This window comes from Phyllobates terribilis, unplaced genomic scaffold (assembly GCF_046119375.1).
Source record: "Phyllobates terribilis strain yellow unplaced genomic scaffold, ASM4611937v1 Scaffold_3__8_contigs__length_932513732, whole genome shotgun sequence".
NCBI lineage: Eukaryota > Metazoa > Chordata > Amphibia > Anura > Dendrobatidae > Phyllobates > Phyllobates terribilis.
Window position 1 is genome coordinate 183,680,156 of NW_027362763.1, and position 18,130 is coordinate 183,698,285.

An 18,130-nucleotide genomic window follows, 5' to 3' on the forward strand; every position below is an offset into this window, starting at 1 on the left:
GGGCTCCGAGATGCGCAAGACACATAAGTGCCTTCTTGCTGCACTACCTGCAGCATGACCCTCATATTGTCAGAATTCAAAGTAATCATGACTACTGGGTTGCCACACTCTTAGATCCCCCAAACTTTTCGATCAACCTTTTCATTTTAGTAAAGACCAAAAAAATGGTCATTTTTGAAACTATAAGCATTAGCAGGTTGTTAGAAACTGAAATCAAACAGTTTTCAACTCAAAACTTTATTCTAGGTGATGTTACATTTTCACATAGGACCCCTTGTTCGAAAGGAGCTTCTGAACTCTCTCGTCCATTGAATTTGTCAGGTTTTGGATGGTTTCTGCTTCAATTGTTTTGCATGAGGACAGAATACCCTCCCAGAGCTGTTGCTTAGATGTGAACTGCCTCCCGCCATCATAGACACTCCTTTTAATGATGCTCCAAAGGTTCTGAATGGGGTAGAGGTCAGGGGAGCATGGGGGTCACATATCAGCCAGAGATGCAGATGTTTTATGTGCAGCATGAGATGGTGCATTATCATGCAGAAAAATGATCTTGCTGTGAAATACACGGTTCTTCTTCTTGAACCATGGCAGGAAGTGCTGTTTGAGAAAATCCACATACATTATGGAGTTCATCTTTAGCGCCTTCAGGGATCCTAAAGGGGCCGACAATCTCTCTCCCCATGATTCCAGCCCAAAACATTACTCCACCTCCTCCTTGTTGGCGCTGTAGCCGTGTTTGCGTGGGGTGTCCATCAACCAGCCATCCTCCACTCCATCCATCTGGACCATCGAGCGCTGCACGGCACTCATCCGTGAACAAAACAGTTTTGAAATCAGTCTTCATGTAATGTTTGGCCCACTGGAGCCGTTTCTGCTTGTGTGAAGTGGATAGAGGAGGTCAACAGGATGGCGTATGCACAGCTGCAAACCTCTGAAGGACCCTGCATCTTGTTGTTCGGGGGACGTTGGAGGCACAAGCAGCTTCAAAAACTTGTCTGCTGCTATGACAAGGCTTTTTTGCCGCTGCTCTTTCAACCTGACGTAATTGCCTGTAGGAAAGAGTCCTCAATTTGCCCTTATCAGCACGCACACGTGTGTACTGTGAATCAGCTACATACTTCTTGATTGCCAAGACACTTCATCCTGATCATCGCACAATGTTGATTGTAGTCATGCCTTGACCTAAACACTCCACAATTTGTTGCTTCTCAGCAGCCGACACATCCTTTTTCTTTCCCATTTTGGCAGAAAATGTAGGCTGCTTAATAATGTGAGACAGCCTTCTTAAGTAGTCTTGCCTTTCATTGGACACACCTGCCAAACTAATTAGCACAGGTGTCTGCAATTGCTTACAGTGATATAAAGAGCCCTGACACACATCACCATCAATGAGTTTAACTGACAAACAAACAAATTCTTCCCTTATCACTCCTAAACACTTTTTGCATAATAATTTGGAACACAGTGTACATGTGCTTTTCCACAAAACACCAGTGGTTCACGTAGTGAATCTTACAGTTCTAACTTGCCAACCGTGGTCTGTATGGAGTTGTTCAATAAAGGGCCCAAAATTAAGATAACATAGATGGGAGAGGTCTCTATGAATAGGAATTCCTAAGTATTTGATACCCTGTGAGGGCCAGGCAAAGGGAAAGTTGGACTGGATGGAATCCTATATGGATTTGGGGAGGGAGACATCGAGGGCCTCAGACTTCGCTGCATTGATTTTAAAATTTGACCATGTAACAAAGTGATCTATTTCAGCCATAACAGCATGGATGGATATATGTGATTGAGTGATATATACTAGGACATCATCAGCAAATAGAGAGCACTTGTACTCGGTGCCTCCCACCTCAATCCACCTAATATTGGGGTTATGGCGAATTGATGAGAGCAGGTGCTCCGTCACTAGGATGTATAAGAGAGGGGACAGAGAACATCCCTGCCTTGTCCCATTGGTGATTGTGAAAGGTGATGAAAATGTTCTGACGCGCCCCCTGGGCCTTGAGACACCCGGAGCCGGACCCTTTTTGGTGGATGCTGGTGGTTGTAGTCTCCGTGGCGGCGACCCGGTTCCGTGGCGCAGGGCGGTCAAACCAGTGGCGGAACTATTTATGTGGTTTTGATGTTTAAATGTCCGACTACGCCACCCGTGGATTGCGGTCAGAGTGAACCGCCGCTCCAGGGCAGACCGCTGATGCTGGTGTTGTGGGTGCAGCAGAGCGTAGCATAACTCCCCACGGGAGGAGTATAGCCTCAGGGCAGTGTATGCGGAGGATGGGGGTGATGGTGCAGGGCAGCAGCAGTAATGACACGGAGTCAGTGATGCAGTCCAGGGCCTTTACTCACAGTTCTTATTATCCAGACCACGTCTGCAGGTAACGGCTGCCCACGTCGTACTGTGCTCACCAGGTGAGGGGCTCAGACAACTCCCAGATAACTTTGGAGTGCTTCACAGGACCCCCTTTGTGTGTCCTTTGTCTGGCCTTTCTTACCAACCCTTCTGTCCGGCTGCCTCGGGCCTCCTCTTGGTAAACTTGGCGCCAGTTTCCCTGACCCTATGTGGTGCCTTCCTAGCGGGTGTAGCGAGGGGCTGCGCCACATAAAATGTCACAGCCTCCTGTTTCTAGCTGAGGGTCGTTTCCTGCCTCCACTAGTTTCGGGGACCGGTCTCCCCCTTTGGCCTGACCCCTCCACGCAGGTGGATTCGGGCGTGCGGTGGCGACTCGCCCGTCCGCACCCCTGAGATCCCTTCGTTCCTCGTTCCTGGAGCCTTCTCCGCTCCTCTTCCTTCCTTCTCCCTCTTCCAGGCCTGGGCCTCTGTTACTAGGCCCGCCTCCGGAGCAGAGCTCATGCAGAGCCCCTGCTCCCTGCCACTTCTGCTCAGACTTCTCTGCACTGAACTAAGATGGTGCCCACCTTTTATACTCCCTTCTCAATGCACCCAGGAACTGCTTCCTCCCTGCTCCTGCACTACAGGGTTCCCCTTCCTCAGTGTTCCCTCCCCCCACTCCAGCCAGGGACAGGGACTGTCGTGCCCATCTCAGGGGCATATTGGTCGCCCTGCCCCACGGCAATGTGGTGTAATGCATGCAGGTGTCGGGTCCTGATCCACACTACATCCTTACCTGAGAGTGAGATATCACACCTCTGGGTGAGGTGCAATACCTCTGTAGCAACCGAGCCCTCAGGGTGCTACAGTTCCATTTATCTTCAGCCTAGGTGACGTATTGCGATACAGGGCCGTGATTTTGGCTATAAAAGGGTCCCCTAGACCCCTACCCCAAGCTTTTTAAGAGAATCATATATGGCGTGCCAGGAGACTCTATGGAATGCTTTCTCAGCATCCAACGAGAGTATCTAATTACAAATTTTTAACTGCATCTAGCCCAGGAAATACTTTGTGCCTAGTAGCAGTGTCTGCTAGTCAGCGGATTATCCCGGCTGTTAAGCAAGCTACACCACCTGTAGTTTGGACACTTCATTTTTTCAAAGGAAATGCTTCGGGACCACGGGATACTCAGTGAAGAGCATCAGGAGGCACCCCAAGGCATAGGGGCTCGGACTGGCAGTAGGATGCCTTGCGGTGGACAGCCGAGCTCGATCCTTATAAAAGCTTTTTAACTGCAGCAGCTTTAGTGGACGCTACTGGAGCTGGAATTACGCGGCTGCTGGCATGAGACTTGCCCTCCAATAGATCCTTGTAAATGGATTTAAAGTGTATTTATTCAAATTAGAGAGACAATTTAAATTAAAAAGCTTAGAGCTGCCTCCACCACAGGGGGGCTCGCTCGACCCACCAGCGGACAGGCACCAGTATTGGGAGAGGGGGGCTGGCCGTCAGGGTTCACCGCGGCTCTGGCACAAACCCGGCGACACGGAGGTGGCACGGGCAGGAGCGGACTGAACGTGTCGGCTTCTCACTTTTTGGATTTTAGAAGGGCATGACATGCCTATATCTGTGTCTCCCCCTCCTTTTACTCCTCCACCTCTTTTCTTTTCGCATGACTATATGTACTTGTCACTTTTCCATGTGTTAGTTGTGTCTTCTGAGCAGTTTGTCATCTTTTGGACACCTTTGAAGGTGTTTTCTATGTGTTTCTATGTGTTTTTGTTTGCCTGCCATTGGTTTTAACGGTGTTCGAAGGTGTTCAACGAACAGTTCGACGATCAGTTCGGCGAACACACGGGTGTTCGACGAACCGAACCGAACTCGAACACTATGGGGGTGGCTCAACACTAGATGTGACATCACTATTGCTGCCAAAACATCTGATCTATAGCAGCAGCCATTGCTGGACCCATGGAGGGCGAGTCCCTGCTGTGCCTGTTATTTTAGCCATTTTAGAAAGTTTTGGGCAACCCCTTTAAAAGAAAACTAGATTATTAACTGCACAGGTAACTCTGGACTAGCTAAATGAGAAAGGGTGAACTAGAGGAGATTGCAATTTAATGTTCTGAGAATTTCTGTTGTCACCAGGTCATGTTTTTTATTTAATTGAACATTTTTTATATAATACATTAGTTACAGAAGAGGGTGGCCATATAACAAAAATGCGTAAAAACCTTACATTGGTGTCGGAATTTGGCCTCTAAGGTCAGAAGGAGTTGGTGTTTATTCTTTTCTTCATCTCCTCTAAATGTTCCTTAGGCTAGATCTTCACGGACAATGTAGATCCATACAGAGAAAAGTCCTGCGTAATTTCCTGTCACCCAGTAGCATAGGGCACCGGACCAATAAAGGTCCTTCTTCCCAAAGGCCCTGTAGGGTTCCTTCTTTTGTATATACAGTTAAAAAAAAATAAAAGAAAATCTGCATAAGCTCAAATCTTTATTAACCTTTTATAAAAAGAAATATGTGATTTCATGTCTAAAAGCAGCATATAATATAAAATTGTTGTGAATCTGTTGCTTCAAACATATCAAAGCATTGAGTTCACTCGCTTATTTCATATTTTAGGAGGTAAAGCCAACTATCAGGTTCTTTAGATTGAGTCATGACATGAAGTTCCTCCCTACCTTGAGTACTGCAGGTCCCTTCCCAGTAACCACTGTCAGATAATGTTAGAGGAATGTATTTTTCCCCATCGATACATACTTTTGTCACATTAGGAATCTGAATCTTAAAGGAGACATTGCTGTTCTTTGGAAGAATTCCTTCTAGGGGATGGACTAGATTAAAGGATTTGCCCCATGTCTCAGGAAATGCAGGCCACTTCACTGAGTGGTTGGTGCAAATAATGAGATAGTTACACAAGTATGTGTATGAAGAACTCTCACTGCCTTCTGGGTTTATAAAAATATTCAGAACATATGTTCCTGAACGTGGAAGACGGACCTTCATTTCTACTTTGCCCTTTGTTTGGATCAATAAGACATGTCGACGTTCCATGTTTGATGGAATTTGATTTTCATCAGAGATTAAACTATAGAAAAAGTTCAAGCCCCTGGTTGTTTTAAAACTGATGCTAAAACATCCATCCTCTGTCTGAATGACTGGTTCAGGGTGTGATGGGTCCACCAGTCCAGCGTCTTCAGTTACCCAACTTGGACCAGCAGGATTGCTGAGACATTTGGGGATTTTCATAGAGGTCTCTACAGCTTTGCAAAGTATTTTATAGCTCAAAACCCAAGAAAAACTATCTGTAGAACCTGGCCTCTTGGCAAAGATGGATAGCTTATGTTCTCCAGACTTCTGTAAGTAAACATCAAGATTCATTCCACATTTTAACAATTTCAGCACTCCATCCTGAGCTCCATTGACATTAAAGGTAAATTCCAAATTTTGTTGACCTTCAACGGTAATAGAAACTTTTCCATTTTCTGTATAAAAAAAAACACAGAATAAAATGTGTTGTAAAGTTTTAGTGAATTTATAGTTGGGAATGAAAAGCTCCATCCAACTACAAAGACGTATAGCTGTTACTAATTACGGCTATATAAACCTCTAAATGTAGTCAGTTGGGCCATGCTCTATCCCCATATGCCTCTAATAATTAGAAAATAGATGCTAAATCATTTGCATTTTGTCTGCTCTTTGCTAACCCCAGTAATGTCTGGTGTTGGAAAAAAAATGTTTTAGTACTTTTGCTTTACTATCATATCTTCATTTTTTAGGGTGTACTCATTCAAATACTTAATGATTTCATAAAATTACATTATAAAGGTATTATCATTCATTTTAGGATGGGAAAGCAGAATTTCTAACTAGATTTTTAAAACTTTTAAAGCCATATAGGAAGAATAAAGGGAATGTCTGAACAATCCCCTATTTTTCAGATGATGAGCTAAACTCCCAGGTTCTGCTGCTGGGCCTGCACTGATGCAGTCCTTCAGAGATGGCTGATCTTCACAGTAGATCTCTCCTCTAGCCAAAAAGTGAAATCCATTGTATCTATAGAATTGAGCATGCCAAAATTCAATGAAATGCCATTAACTCCTTCCTGATATGGTGATTTTCCATTTTTGCATTTATGTCTTTACCACCTCTTCATCCACGAGCCATTACTTTTTCTTATTTGGTTACCTTTTTTAATTAACTTTTTTAATTTTTCCATAAATAAAGCTGTATGAGGGCTCATTTTTTTGCGGGACAAGTTGCACTTTTGCATCCATTTTATTATGTGATGTATAGGAAAATAGGAAAAACAATTTTGAGTGTGGCTAAATTACAAAAAAACCCTGTCCGCAATTATGCAATTGTTGTTTTGGTTTACTTTTGCTGACATTCACTGTTTGGCACAAATGACCTGGCAATATGACTCCTATCCAGGTCAGTAAGATTGTGGCAACGCCAAAATGTATTTTTTTAAGTGGTGAAAAAACATGGTGTTTATTCATTTTAAATTTTGATATATTGGACTTTAATGAATACAGTGATACCACAAATGTGTAGTTTGTTTTCCGGGGAAAAGGTAGGCAATTGCAATTCTTGTTTTTTTTGGTCATAATTTTAAGAACTTATTTAAAAAAAAAATTATTGTATTTTTTAGTCCCTTTAGGGGTCTTCTTAAACCTGCTTTCGTTTGATCGCTTCCACTACATATTGGAATACTACAGTATTGTAATACTGTAAAATCATGGTCTACCATGAAGCTCAGGCAGGACTTCAAGGGAGCATTATAATGGCAGGTACGGGGGTAGCAATCAATTGGTGCTCCGTGATCGTGTTGTAGCGGAGGGGGGGCAATGGACACATACAATGGTGCACCCCCCTAGCTATGCACTTTAAATACAGCTGTTAGTGATTGACAGTGGTCTTTAAGCCGTTAGCAGAAGCCAGAGCTCGGCTCTATCTCCTTCTATTAGAGGCAGATGATTGTTGAATAACACAATCATCATCTGCCAGGAAAGATGCGGGCTCAAAGCTTGAACCCGCTTCAAAGAAAGCAACCCGATATTTGACATACCAGTATGTTCAATGTCAGGAAGGAATTTAAAATCAGATATTTAATAGTTCTTTAATAGTTTTTTTTTTAAACTATCAATGATGATAGTCAAAGAATCCCTGTATGGATGCAGAAGAAACCTAAAGATGTTTTCTTGGTTAGAGTCAAACTCTTAGAGCTTGTGCACATGGCCATATTTTTGTTCCGAGTGCAATTTGACAAAACATCGGATCGCACTTGGACTACTGTTATTCTATGGGGCCACGTACATACCCATTTTTTTTCTCCCCAGACAGAGCCGGACCATGGAAAAAAGCACAGCATGCCCGAGTTTGATCTGCTATTCGGATCGCACTCAGCCATGCAAGTCCATGACTCCCTGGAAATCATCGGACTGCACTCAGATAGCATGTGAGCACAGTCCAATTTCCATAGATTGGAGAAGATGGAGACATTTTTTTCTTCATCTTCTCCTCATCTGAGAGAATCGGAGCACACTGTGATCTCACTGATGAGAGTGTGATTTGCATAATTGACCCAATTTTCTGGAATGAGAGAAAATGCGCTTGTGTGACCCTAGCCTAAGGCCGCGTTCACACGTTCAGAATGTGGTCAATATATTACCTCAGTAATTGTAAATGAAAACCAGGAGTGGAAAATTAGAGGAAAAGTATAATAGAAACACGTCACCACTTCTGTATTTTTTTTACCCTCTCCCCGTTTGGCTTACAGATACTGATGTAAAATAGTCACTAAATACTGAATGTGTGAACGTTGCTTAAGTCTTAGTATTTAAGGCTGTAGGGCTTTGAAGGATTGTGTACACATTGGTTATTCAAAGTTCTCTAGCGCTAGAATAAGAGCTACTCCTTTCCCTGGATAATAGAAGAGGCATCCTGACCATTTCATAGATGACATGACTTCATTTGTGTTTACCTGATTTTATAATTCCACTCTCAGGTTGAACAGATAAAAGGCCCAAATTAAAGAAGTCTTCTGTGCGAACCACAAATTGTTCAAATTGTTTTTTAGACACCCTTGGCTGCAGTAATTGGTCTTTTTTCATATGTGGATAGTGATCTTCAATGAATAGAGCAGGGTGGGTCAGGAAATAAAATTCATTGTATCTGTTGAGTGGAGAATAGCAGAATGCTATTATTATATAATAAAGCTGAATAACATAAAACTTAGGTTAAAGGATTCATTTTAGTGTATGTTATTACACAATGCAAGATCACTTATTACTGTTTGTAAGGGCAGATGCAGATGGAGGAATTATCGGTCCGAGTGCGATCCAACAAAACATCTGATCGCTCCAGGACCAATGTCATTCAAGGAGCAGTGCACAGATCCTTGTTTTTCCTCAGAGTCTCTCTGAGGAAAAAATTGCTGCATATCCAAGTTTTATCAGATATTCAGATCGCACTCAACAATACAAGGCAATGAGTCCATGGAAGACATCAGACTGCAACTGGATGACATCTGAATGCAGTCCGATTTCAGAGCATCGACACAATGGAGGGAATGGAGAAAGTATCTCCTCCATCTTCTCCTCAATCAAGAGAATCAGATCACACTATGCTGACACTCTGATCACACTCTTATCAGAGTTTGATTAGGGTGTCATTTGCATAATCGACCCCTATTCTCTTGGATGAGAGAATATATGGCCGTCTGCACCTGCCCTTATAAAGTTATTCACTATATTAAAACAATAGAGGTTTGACACTTTATTCTCTGTATATATCATTTGTATAATAAAGTATTGTTACTAGTGTTGACCCACCCCCGTAGTGTTCGGGTTCGGTTCGTCGAACACCGGGATGTTCGAGGAACTGTTCGTCGAACTGTTCGTCGAACACCTTAGAACACCATCGAACACCGTTAAAACCAATGGCAGGCAAACAAAAACACATAGAAACACATAGAAAACACCTTCAAAGGTGTCCAAAAGCTGACAAACTGCTCAGAAGACGCTCTCTTTAAAAAAGCCGGCCGGCAATTCAGCAGCGGCATACACCGGTACCCGACAATTTAGACAAGCAGGAATAGAGCATCACACATAGATTAGATAGATAGAAACATGTCAGTCACACATATAAGAAGCACAGTGACAGTGTTGCTTACTGTACTTGTCATTTAGTGTAAAGGATTGATTTAAAAAAATATTAGTGTTTTCATGCACTGTCTCTTTAAAAAAGCCGGCCGGCAATTCAGCAGCGGTACCCGACAATTTATAACAGAAAGAATAGAGCTTCACACATAGATAGATATAAACATGCCAATCACATATATAATAAGTACAGTGATAGTGTTGGTTACTGTACTTGTCATTTAGTGTAAAGGATTTATTAAAAAAAATAATAGTGTTTTCATGCACCGTCTCTTTAAAAAAGCCGGCCGGCAATTCAGCAGCGGTACCCGACAATTTAGAATAGAAAGAATAGAGAATCACACATAGATTAGATAGATAGAAACATGTCAGTCACATATATATGAAGTACAGTGACAGTGTTGCTTACTGTACTTGTCATTTAGTGTAAAGGATTTATTAAAAAAAATAATAGTGTTTTCATGCACTGTCTCTTTAAAAAAGCCGGCCGGCAATTCAGCATCTGTACCCGACAATTTAGAACAGAAAGATAGAGCATCACACATAGATTAGATAGATAGAAACATGTCAGTCACATATATATGAAGTACAGTGACAGTGTTGATTACTGTACTTGTCATTTAGTGTTAAAATAAAGGATTTATTAAAAAAAAAATTGGCGTGGGGTTCCCCGTAATTTTAGGCTCTAGCGGAGATTAAGCAGACGGCTGGGGCAGATGTTTGAAGCCTGGGAAGGGGTTAATACCCACGGAGCTTCCCAGGCAACTAATATCAGCCCCCAGCTGAATACCTAGCCTTTACTAGCTATTGAAATGGGGGACCCCCCCAAAAAAATGACGTGGGGTCCCCCCTATTTTAATAGCTAGCAAAGGCTAGGCAGACAGCTGGGGGCTGATATTAATAGCCCAGGAAGGGAGCCATGAATATTGGCCCCCTCCCAGGCTAGAAACACCAGCCGTCAGCCGCCCCAGAAATGGCGCATCCATAGGATGCGCCAATTCTGGCACTTAGCCTCGCTATTCCCACTGCCCTGTAGCGGTGGCAGTGGGGTAATAGGGCTGGGGTTGATGTCAGCTTATAATGCCAGCTGACATCAAGCCCAGGTTTGTAATGGAGAGGCGTCTATAAGACACCCCCATTACTAACCCCATAGTCAAAGTTACAAAAAAACACAAACACCCAGAATAAAATCCTTTAATTGAAATAAAGACACAATTCTTTATTGTTCTAAATTAAACCATACTTACCGTCACGCCCATTCCAGTTGAAGCCAACGATCTCCTGCAATAAAAGAAAAATAATAAACCAACCTCATCCTTACCTTTCCATGGTTCCCAGGACAGCTTCAGCTCTGCTACATCGAGATGACAGGCTGGACCGCAGCAGAATGCTGCCATCCAGCCTGTCATCCCGCAGACACTGAGAAGCGCAGGCATGCTTGCACTCCTCAGAGTCTGGCTGTGACGGCATAAAGATGAGCCGAGGTCATGTCCAATGAACGCAGCTCACCTCATGTACGTCACTGACAGCGTGGGAGAATTCTCCTGCACTCAGCGCTTCAGCGTGAAAATTTTCCCACGCTGTCAGTGACGTGCATGAGGTGAGGTCATGTCCAATGAACTCAGCTCACCTCATGTACGTCACTGACAGCGTGGGAGAATTCTCACGCTGAAGCGCTGAGTGCAGGAGAATTTTCCCACGCTGTCAGTGACGTGCATGAGGCTGATATTTAAATTTGGCGCACAAATCGGTGATTGGTCGCGGGCAGCGTCTGCGACCAATCAGCACGGTAGTGTTTAATTTTGGCGGCAAGATCAGTGATTGGTCGCGCGCCAAGACCGCGACCAATCACCGATTTGGGCGCCACATTTAAATATCGGCCGCGACCAATCAGCACAGCGTTGTTTAAATGTGGATCCAAGATCGGTGATTGGTCGCGGCCGATATTTAAATTTGGCGCACAAATCTGTGATTGGTCTCGGGCAGCGTCCGCGACCAATCAGCACAGTAGTGTTTAACTTTGGCGGCAAGATCAGTGATTGGTCGCGGTCAAGACGGCGACCAATCACCGATTTGTGCGGCACATTTAAATAGCGGCCGCGACCAATTGGATGTCAGCGCCGCTCCCCGGTCCTCCCTTCACACCCTAGCCGCATGGATGTCAGCGGCGCTGCCTGTGCGGATACTTCCGCTGCGAGAACCCGGGACATGAGCGGGCGCTCGCAGCAGAAGTATCCCAACCCGCAGCGCCGCTCCCCGGTCCTCCCTTCACACTCTAGCCGCTGATGTCCCCACAGTATCCGCATGGTGTTACAAAGATCCGGACATTTGTGTTAAAATTCGCTGATTGGTTGCTGGCGCTGCCCGCGACCAATCACCGATTTGGGCGCCAAATTTAAATATCCTCCGCGACCAATCACCCATCTTGGCTCCACATTTAAACACGGCTGTACTGATTGGTCGCGGACGCTATTTAAATGTGGCGCCAAAATCGGTGATTGGTCGCGCCCAGCGTCGGCGACCAATCAGCACAGCGGTGTTTAAATGTGGAGCCAAGATTGGTGATTGGTTGCGGCCGATATTTAAATTTTGCGCCCAAATCGGTGATTGGTCGCGGGCAGCGCCAGCAACCAATCAGCGAATTTTAACACAAATGTCCGGATCTTTGTAACACCATGCGGATACTGTGGGGACATCAGCGGCTAGAGTGTGAAGGGAGGACCGGGGAGCGGCGCTGTTGGTCGGGATACTTCTCCTGCGAGCAGTCGCTCATCTCCCGGCTTCTCGCAACGGAAGTATCCGACCAGGCAGCGGCGCTCCCCGGTCCTCACCAATACGATTAGCTGATTGGTCGCGCTCTCCGCACGCGACCAATCAGTGATCTTAGCGCTAAAGTTAAACACCGCTCTGCTGATTGGTCGCGGACGCTGCCCGCGACCAATCACCGATTTGGGCGCCACATTTAAATAGCGGCCGCGACCAATCAGCGAGCTTGGCGCCAAATTTAAACAACGCTCTGCTGATTGGTCGCGGACTCCAGCCGCGACCAATCAGCGAGATTGGCGCCAAATTTAAACCCCGCTCTGCTAATTGGTCGCGGATGCCGGCCGCGACTAATCAGCATTATTGGCGCCAAATTTAAACACCGCTCTGCTGATTGATCGCGGTCGCCGTCCGCGACCAATCAGTAGTATTGGCGCCAAATTTAAACCTTGCTCGGCTGATTGGTCACAGTTGCCTTCCGCGACCAATCAGCATTATTGGCGCCAAATTTAAACCCCGCTCTGCTGATTGGTCGCGACCGCCGGCCGCGACTAATCAACATTGTTGCCGCCAAATTTAAACACCGCTCTGCTGAATGGTCGAGGTCGTGACCAATCACCATTATTGGCGCCAAATTTAAACACCGCTTTGCTGATTGGTCGCGACCACAACCTATCAGCATTATTGGCGCAAAATTTAAATCCCGCTCTGCTGATTAGTCGCGACCGCCGGCCGTGACCAATCAGTGATATAGTCGCCAAATTTCAACACCGCTTTGCTGATTGGTCGCGGTTGCTGGCCGCGACCAGTCAGCGATTTTGGCGCCAAATTTAAACACCGCTCTGCTGATTGTGCCGGGTCTGCCGCATACATATTCTAGAATACCCGATGCATTAGAATCGAGCCACCATCTAGTTTCATGAAATAATTTAAAAAAAAATTGACGTGGGGCTTCGCACTATATTTGTGTCCAGCCAGGTACAGCAGGCAGGAACGGGCTGCCCCCAACCACCAGCTGCCTATTTGTACCTGGCCGGACACAACAATATAGGGAAGCCCTTTTTTCCTTAATTATTTCATGAATTTCATGAAATAATTTAAAAAAAAAATACGCGGGGCTTCGCCCTATTTTTGTGTCCAGCCAGGTACAACTAGGCAGCTGGGGGCTGGAATCTGCAGCGCAGGGAGGCCCAAGCTTTCTGGGCCCCACCCGCTGCAAATTGCAGTCCGCAGCCACCCCGGAAAATGGCGCGTTCATAGAAGCGCCATCTTCTGGCTCTGTACCCAACTCATCCAGGGCCCTGGTGCGGTGGCTCACTGGGTAATAAAGGGGTTAGGGCCAGCTTGGCATTATCAGCTGGCCCTAAGCCCGAAATTCATGGGGTCACGCCAATATTAGACATGACCACTATGAATTTCTAGTAAAGTATTTAAAAAAAACACAACACCCAGAAAAAAGTCCTTTAATTGAAATAAACACACAATTCTTTATTGTTCTAAATTAAACCATACTTACCGTCACGCCCATTCCAGCTGAAGCCAACGATCTCCTGCAATAAAAGTAAAATAATAAAGCAACCTCATCCTTACCTTTCCATGGTTCCCACGACAGATTCAGCTCTGCTACATCGAGATGACAGGCTGGACCGCAGGAGAATGCTGCCATCCAGCCTGTCATCCCGCAGACACTGAGAAGCGCAGGCTTGCTTGCGCTCCTGTGTCTGGCTGTGACGGCATCCAGATGAGCCGAGGTCATGTCCAATGAACTCAGCTCACCTCATGTACGTCACTGACAGCGTGGAAGAATTCTCCTGCACTCAGCGCTTCAGCGTGAGAATTCTCCCACGCTGTCAGTGACGTACATGAGGTCAGCTGAGTTCAATGGACATGAATGAGCTCACCTCATGCACGTCACTGACAGCGTGGGAAAATTCTCCTGCACTCAGCGCTTCAGCGTGAGAATTTTCCCACGCTGTCAGTGACGTGCATGAGGTGAGCTCATTCATGTCCATTGAACTCAGCTGACCTCATGTACGTCACTGACAGCGTGGGAGAATTCTCACGCTAAAGCGCTGAGTGCAGGAGAATTCTCCCACGCTGTCAGTGACGTGCATGAGGTGAGCCGAGTTCATTGTCGGCTCATCTGGATGCCGTCACAGCGAGTCACTGAGGAGCGCAAGCATGCCTGCGCTTCTCAGTGTCTGCGAGATGACAGGCTGGATGGCAGCGTTCTCCTGCGGTCCAGCCTGTCATCTCGATGTAGCAGAGCTGAAGCTGTCCTGGGAACCATGGAAAGGTAAGGATGATGTTGCTTTATTATTTTACTTTTATTGCAGGAGATCGTTGGCTTCAGCTGGAATGGGCGTGATGGTAAGTATGGTTTAATTTAGAACAATAAAGGATTGTGTGTTTATTTCAATTAAAGGACTTTATTCTGGGTGTTTGTGTTTTCTTTTAACTTTGACTATGGGGTTAGTAATGGGGGTGTCTTATAGACGCCTCTCCATTACTAACCTGGGCTTGATGTCAGCTGGCATTATAAGTTGACATCAACCCCAACCCTATTACCCCACTGCCACCGCTACAGGGCAGTGGGAAGAGCGAGGCTAAGTGCCAGAATTGGCGCATCCTATGGATGCGCCATTTCTGGGACGGCTGACGGCTGGTGTTTCTAGCCTGGGAGGGGGCCAATATTCATGGCACCCTTCCTGGGCTATTAATATCAGCCCCCAGCTGTCTACCTAGCCTTTGCTAGCTATTAAAATAGGGGGGACCCCACGTCATTTTTTTTGGGGGGGTCCCCCTTTTTAATAGCTAGTAAAGGCTTGGTATTCCGCTGGGGGCTGATATTAGTTGCCTGGGAAGCTCCGTGGGTATTACCCCCTTCCCAGGCTTCAAACATCTGCCCCAGCCGTCTGCTTAACCTCCGCTAGAGCCTAAAATTACGGGGAACCCCACGCCAATTTTTTTTTAAATAAATCCTTTATTTTAACACTAAATGACAAGTACAGTAATCAACACTATCACTGTACTTATTATATATGTGACTGACATGTTTCTGTCTATCTAATCTATGTGTGAAGCTCTATTCCTTCTATTCTAAATTGTCGGGTACCGCTGCTGAAATGCCGGCCAGCTTTTTTAAAGAGACAGTGCATGAAAACACTATTATTTTTTTTAATAAATCCTTTACACTAAATGACAAGTACAGTAAGCAACACTGTCACTGTACTTCATATATATGTTACTGACTGTAGTGCCGGCGTCCCTGCCCTCTGCTAGGCAGGGACGCTGCTCCCCTCACCGCTCTGCCCTGTGCCCGGCGTCCCTCTCCCGCTCTGCTGTCAGCGCGCGCTCCTTCCCGGCGTCCTCCTCCCGCTCTGCTCTCAGCGCGCGCTCCTTCCCGGCCCCTGTGCTTAGGGCGCGCGCGCGCTCCCCTCCTCTTAAAGGGGCCGCGCGCGCCGTCCTAAGGAGTCCCCGGCCAATGGCCGGAGGACTTCATCATATATAAGGCACCTCCTCCAAAATGGAGGTGCCCGAGCAATGTTGTTTGCACCTGTGTCTCACCTGTGCTTCAGCCCTCAGGTCCCGTTGCCAGTTACCTGCCAGTTACCTGTCAGATTCCTGCCTGATTACTTGCTACCTGTCTGCTAGTCTGAGGTCCGACGGTCTGCCTTACTACTCCTGTCAGTCTGTCTAAGGACCAGCCTGCCCGCTCACCTGGGAGCGCACATCAGCTACCTGCCTGCTTGCCTGAGGTCCGACGGTCTGCCTTACAACTCCGGTCAGTCTGTCTATGGACCAGCTTGCCCGCTCACCTGGGAGCGCTTCTCCGTTACCTGCCTGCTTACCAGCCCGGAGGCTCCGCTGTCACTTGCTGTGACCACCAGCCACTCCAGACTCTTGCCCGCTCACCTGGGAGCGCTTCTCCGCTACCTGCCCGCTTGCCTACCCGGAGGCTCCGCTGTCACGTGCTGTGACCACCAGCTATTCCAGAGACTCTTGCCCGCTCACCTGGGAGCGCTTCTCCGCTACCTGCCTGCTTGCCTGCCCGGAGGCTCCGCTGTCACGTGCTGTGACCACCAGCTATTCCTGAGACTCTTGCCCGCTCACCTGGGAGCGCTTCTCCGTTACCTGCCTGCTTGCCTACCTGGAGGCTCCGCCGTCACGTGCTGTGACCACCTGCTATTCCAGAGACTCTCGCTTGCTCACCTGGGAGCACACACTCCCCATCTGCCTTGCTAGCCTACCTGGAGGTTCAGCCATCTCAGGTCGTACCTACCCTTTATCCAGAGACTGCCCCGATCACTTGCCGTGTCCTCCTGCCCGTACACCCAGAGACTGTCCTGGTCACCTCCTGTGACTGCCTGCCTGGTCGCCACCCGCTCCCTTACAAGGACCGCCCCCTTGTATTGTAGCCCAGAGGTTCCGCCTCCCAGACCCGTTACACTGACATGTTTCTATCTATCTAATCTATGTGTGATTCTCTATTCTTTCTATTCCAAATTGTCGGGTACCGCTGCTGAATTGCCGGCCGGCTTTTTTAAAGAGACGGTGCATGAAAACACTATTATTTTTTTTGATAAATCTTTTACACTAAATGACAAGTACAGTAAGCAACACTGTCACTGTACTTCATATATATGTGACTGACATGTTTCTATCTATCTAATCTATGTGTGAAGCTCTATTCTTTCGGTTCTAAATTGTCGGGTACCGGTGTATGCCGCTGCTGAATTGCCGGCTTTTCATGTTTCACTGTTGGCACTGTTCCCATCGATTTGGGCAATCACTGTAATGCCACAACCACCATGGCTGTGGCATTACAGTGAGTGGCAGACAATCCCTGCATGATTGGTGCTCTAAATAGCGCCAGACATGCAGGACACGCTTTTGGTGCACGAACAGTTATCGAACATAACCTTGAACAGCCGAATTTTTTGCAAATCGTTCGGGTTTGTCGAACAACTCGAACACCGCCCAAAACAGCTCAAATTTGAGATTGGCGAACAGTTCTAGTCGAACACCGCTCATCTCTAATTTTTACACGCACGCTGCTAGGTTCAGATAGGGCGGGATGGGTTTCATGAATTCTTTGGAATCCTGGGGGAACCGTTACTCAGGACGACCATAGGCTGAAGCTTCTCTCAGGCACACGATAGATTCAATTGCTTACCAGACACATCTGACAAGAGTCTTTTTCAACAGTTCAAAAGTGGAATTTAATCTGAAGCACGGCCAGTGCAATTCAGGGATATTACAGCAACAATCTTCATTACAGTACAGTCTGTGTTTCTTGAGCAATCAGCTCCAGCAGCAATACAATAGTTTCTTCACAAGGCACAGTGTTACAGTCTCTTTAGTAGCATAATTCAGCATAGATTAGATCTCTTAGCAGCACACTTCTATGCATACACAACCACAGGCTTTTCCTTCACAAGGACACAATAGTACACAGCATTCTTTATCCTGCATGGAGATGTAAGTGGGAAGGGTTTGATGAGGGAGATGATCCCTATGACACAATTCCTTCCAGTCCTTATCTTCTTGCCCGATAATACTCTGCACTGTTAGTTCAGTGAATTTATCTGACCTGTGTTTAGTTTCTCTCCTAATCTGAATCCTGTTCAGTTGCCTTCTGTCAGATCCAGATAACACACCACCTTTCTCTTCGGCTTCAGCCAGAGTACAATAACAAGTTCCCCACAATAAAACTGGGGCTCTTGTAAAACACTCCCTGTCTCCTGTGACTGTGTTAACCCCTCTAGTTGCTGGATGCTTCTGAAGCGCAACACTTCCTGTCTCCTGTACTTGTGTTATTTCTAATAGTTCCAGGATGCTTTTGAAGCAACAGCACTACTTC

General features: G+C 46.3%; 1 protein-coding gene across 3 annotated transcripts in view; it reads right to left on the bottom strand.

Moving 5' to 3' along the window:
• Nucleotides 1-4,467: 4,467 nt before the first annotated feature.
• LOC141258003 (kyphoscoliosis peptidase-like) overlaps nt 4,468-18,130 on the bottom strand; it is a 94,769-nt gene continuing 81,106 nt past the window's right edge. For all 3 annotated transcript variants that reach the window (XM_073672992.1, XM_073672990.1, XM_073672993.1), the window contains 2 exons: nt 8,328-8,518; nt 4,468-5,826 (listed from right to left, as the gene is read on the bottom strand). In XM_073672992.1, the coding sequence (XP_073529093.1) occupies nt 4,940-5,826; nt 8,328-8,518 (1,078 nt within the window). In that variant the 3' untranslated portion in view covers nt 4,468-4,939. The remainder of the gene's footprint in view (nt 5,827-8,327; nt 8,519-18,130) is intronic.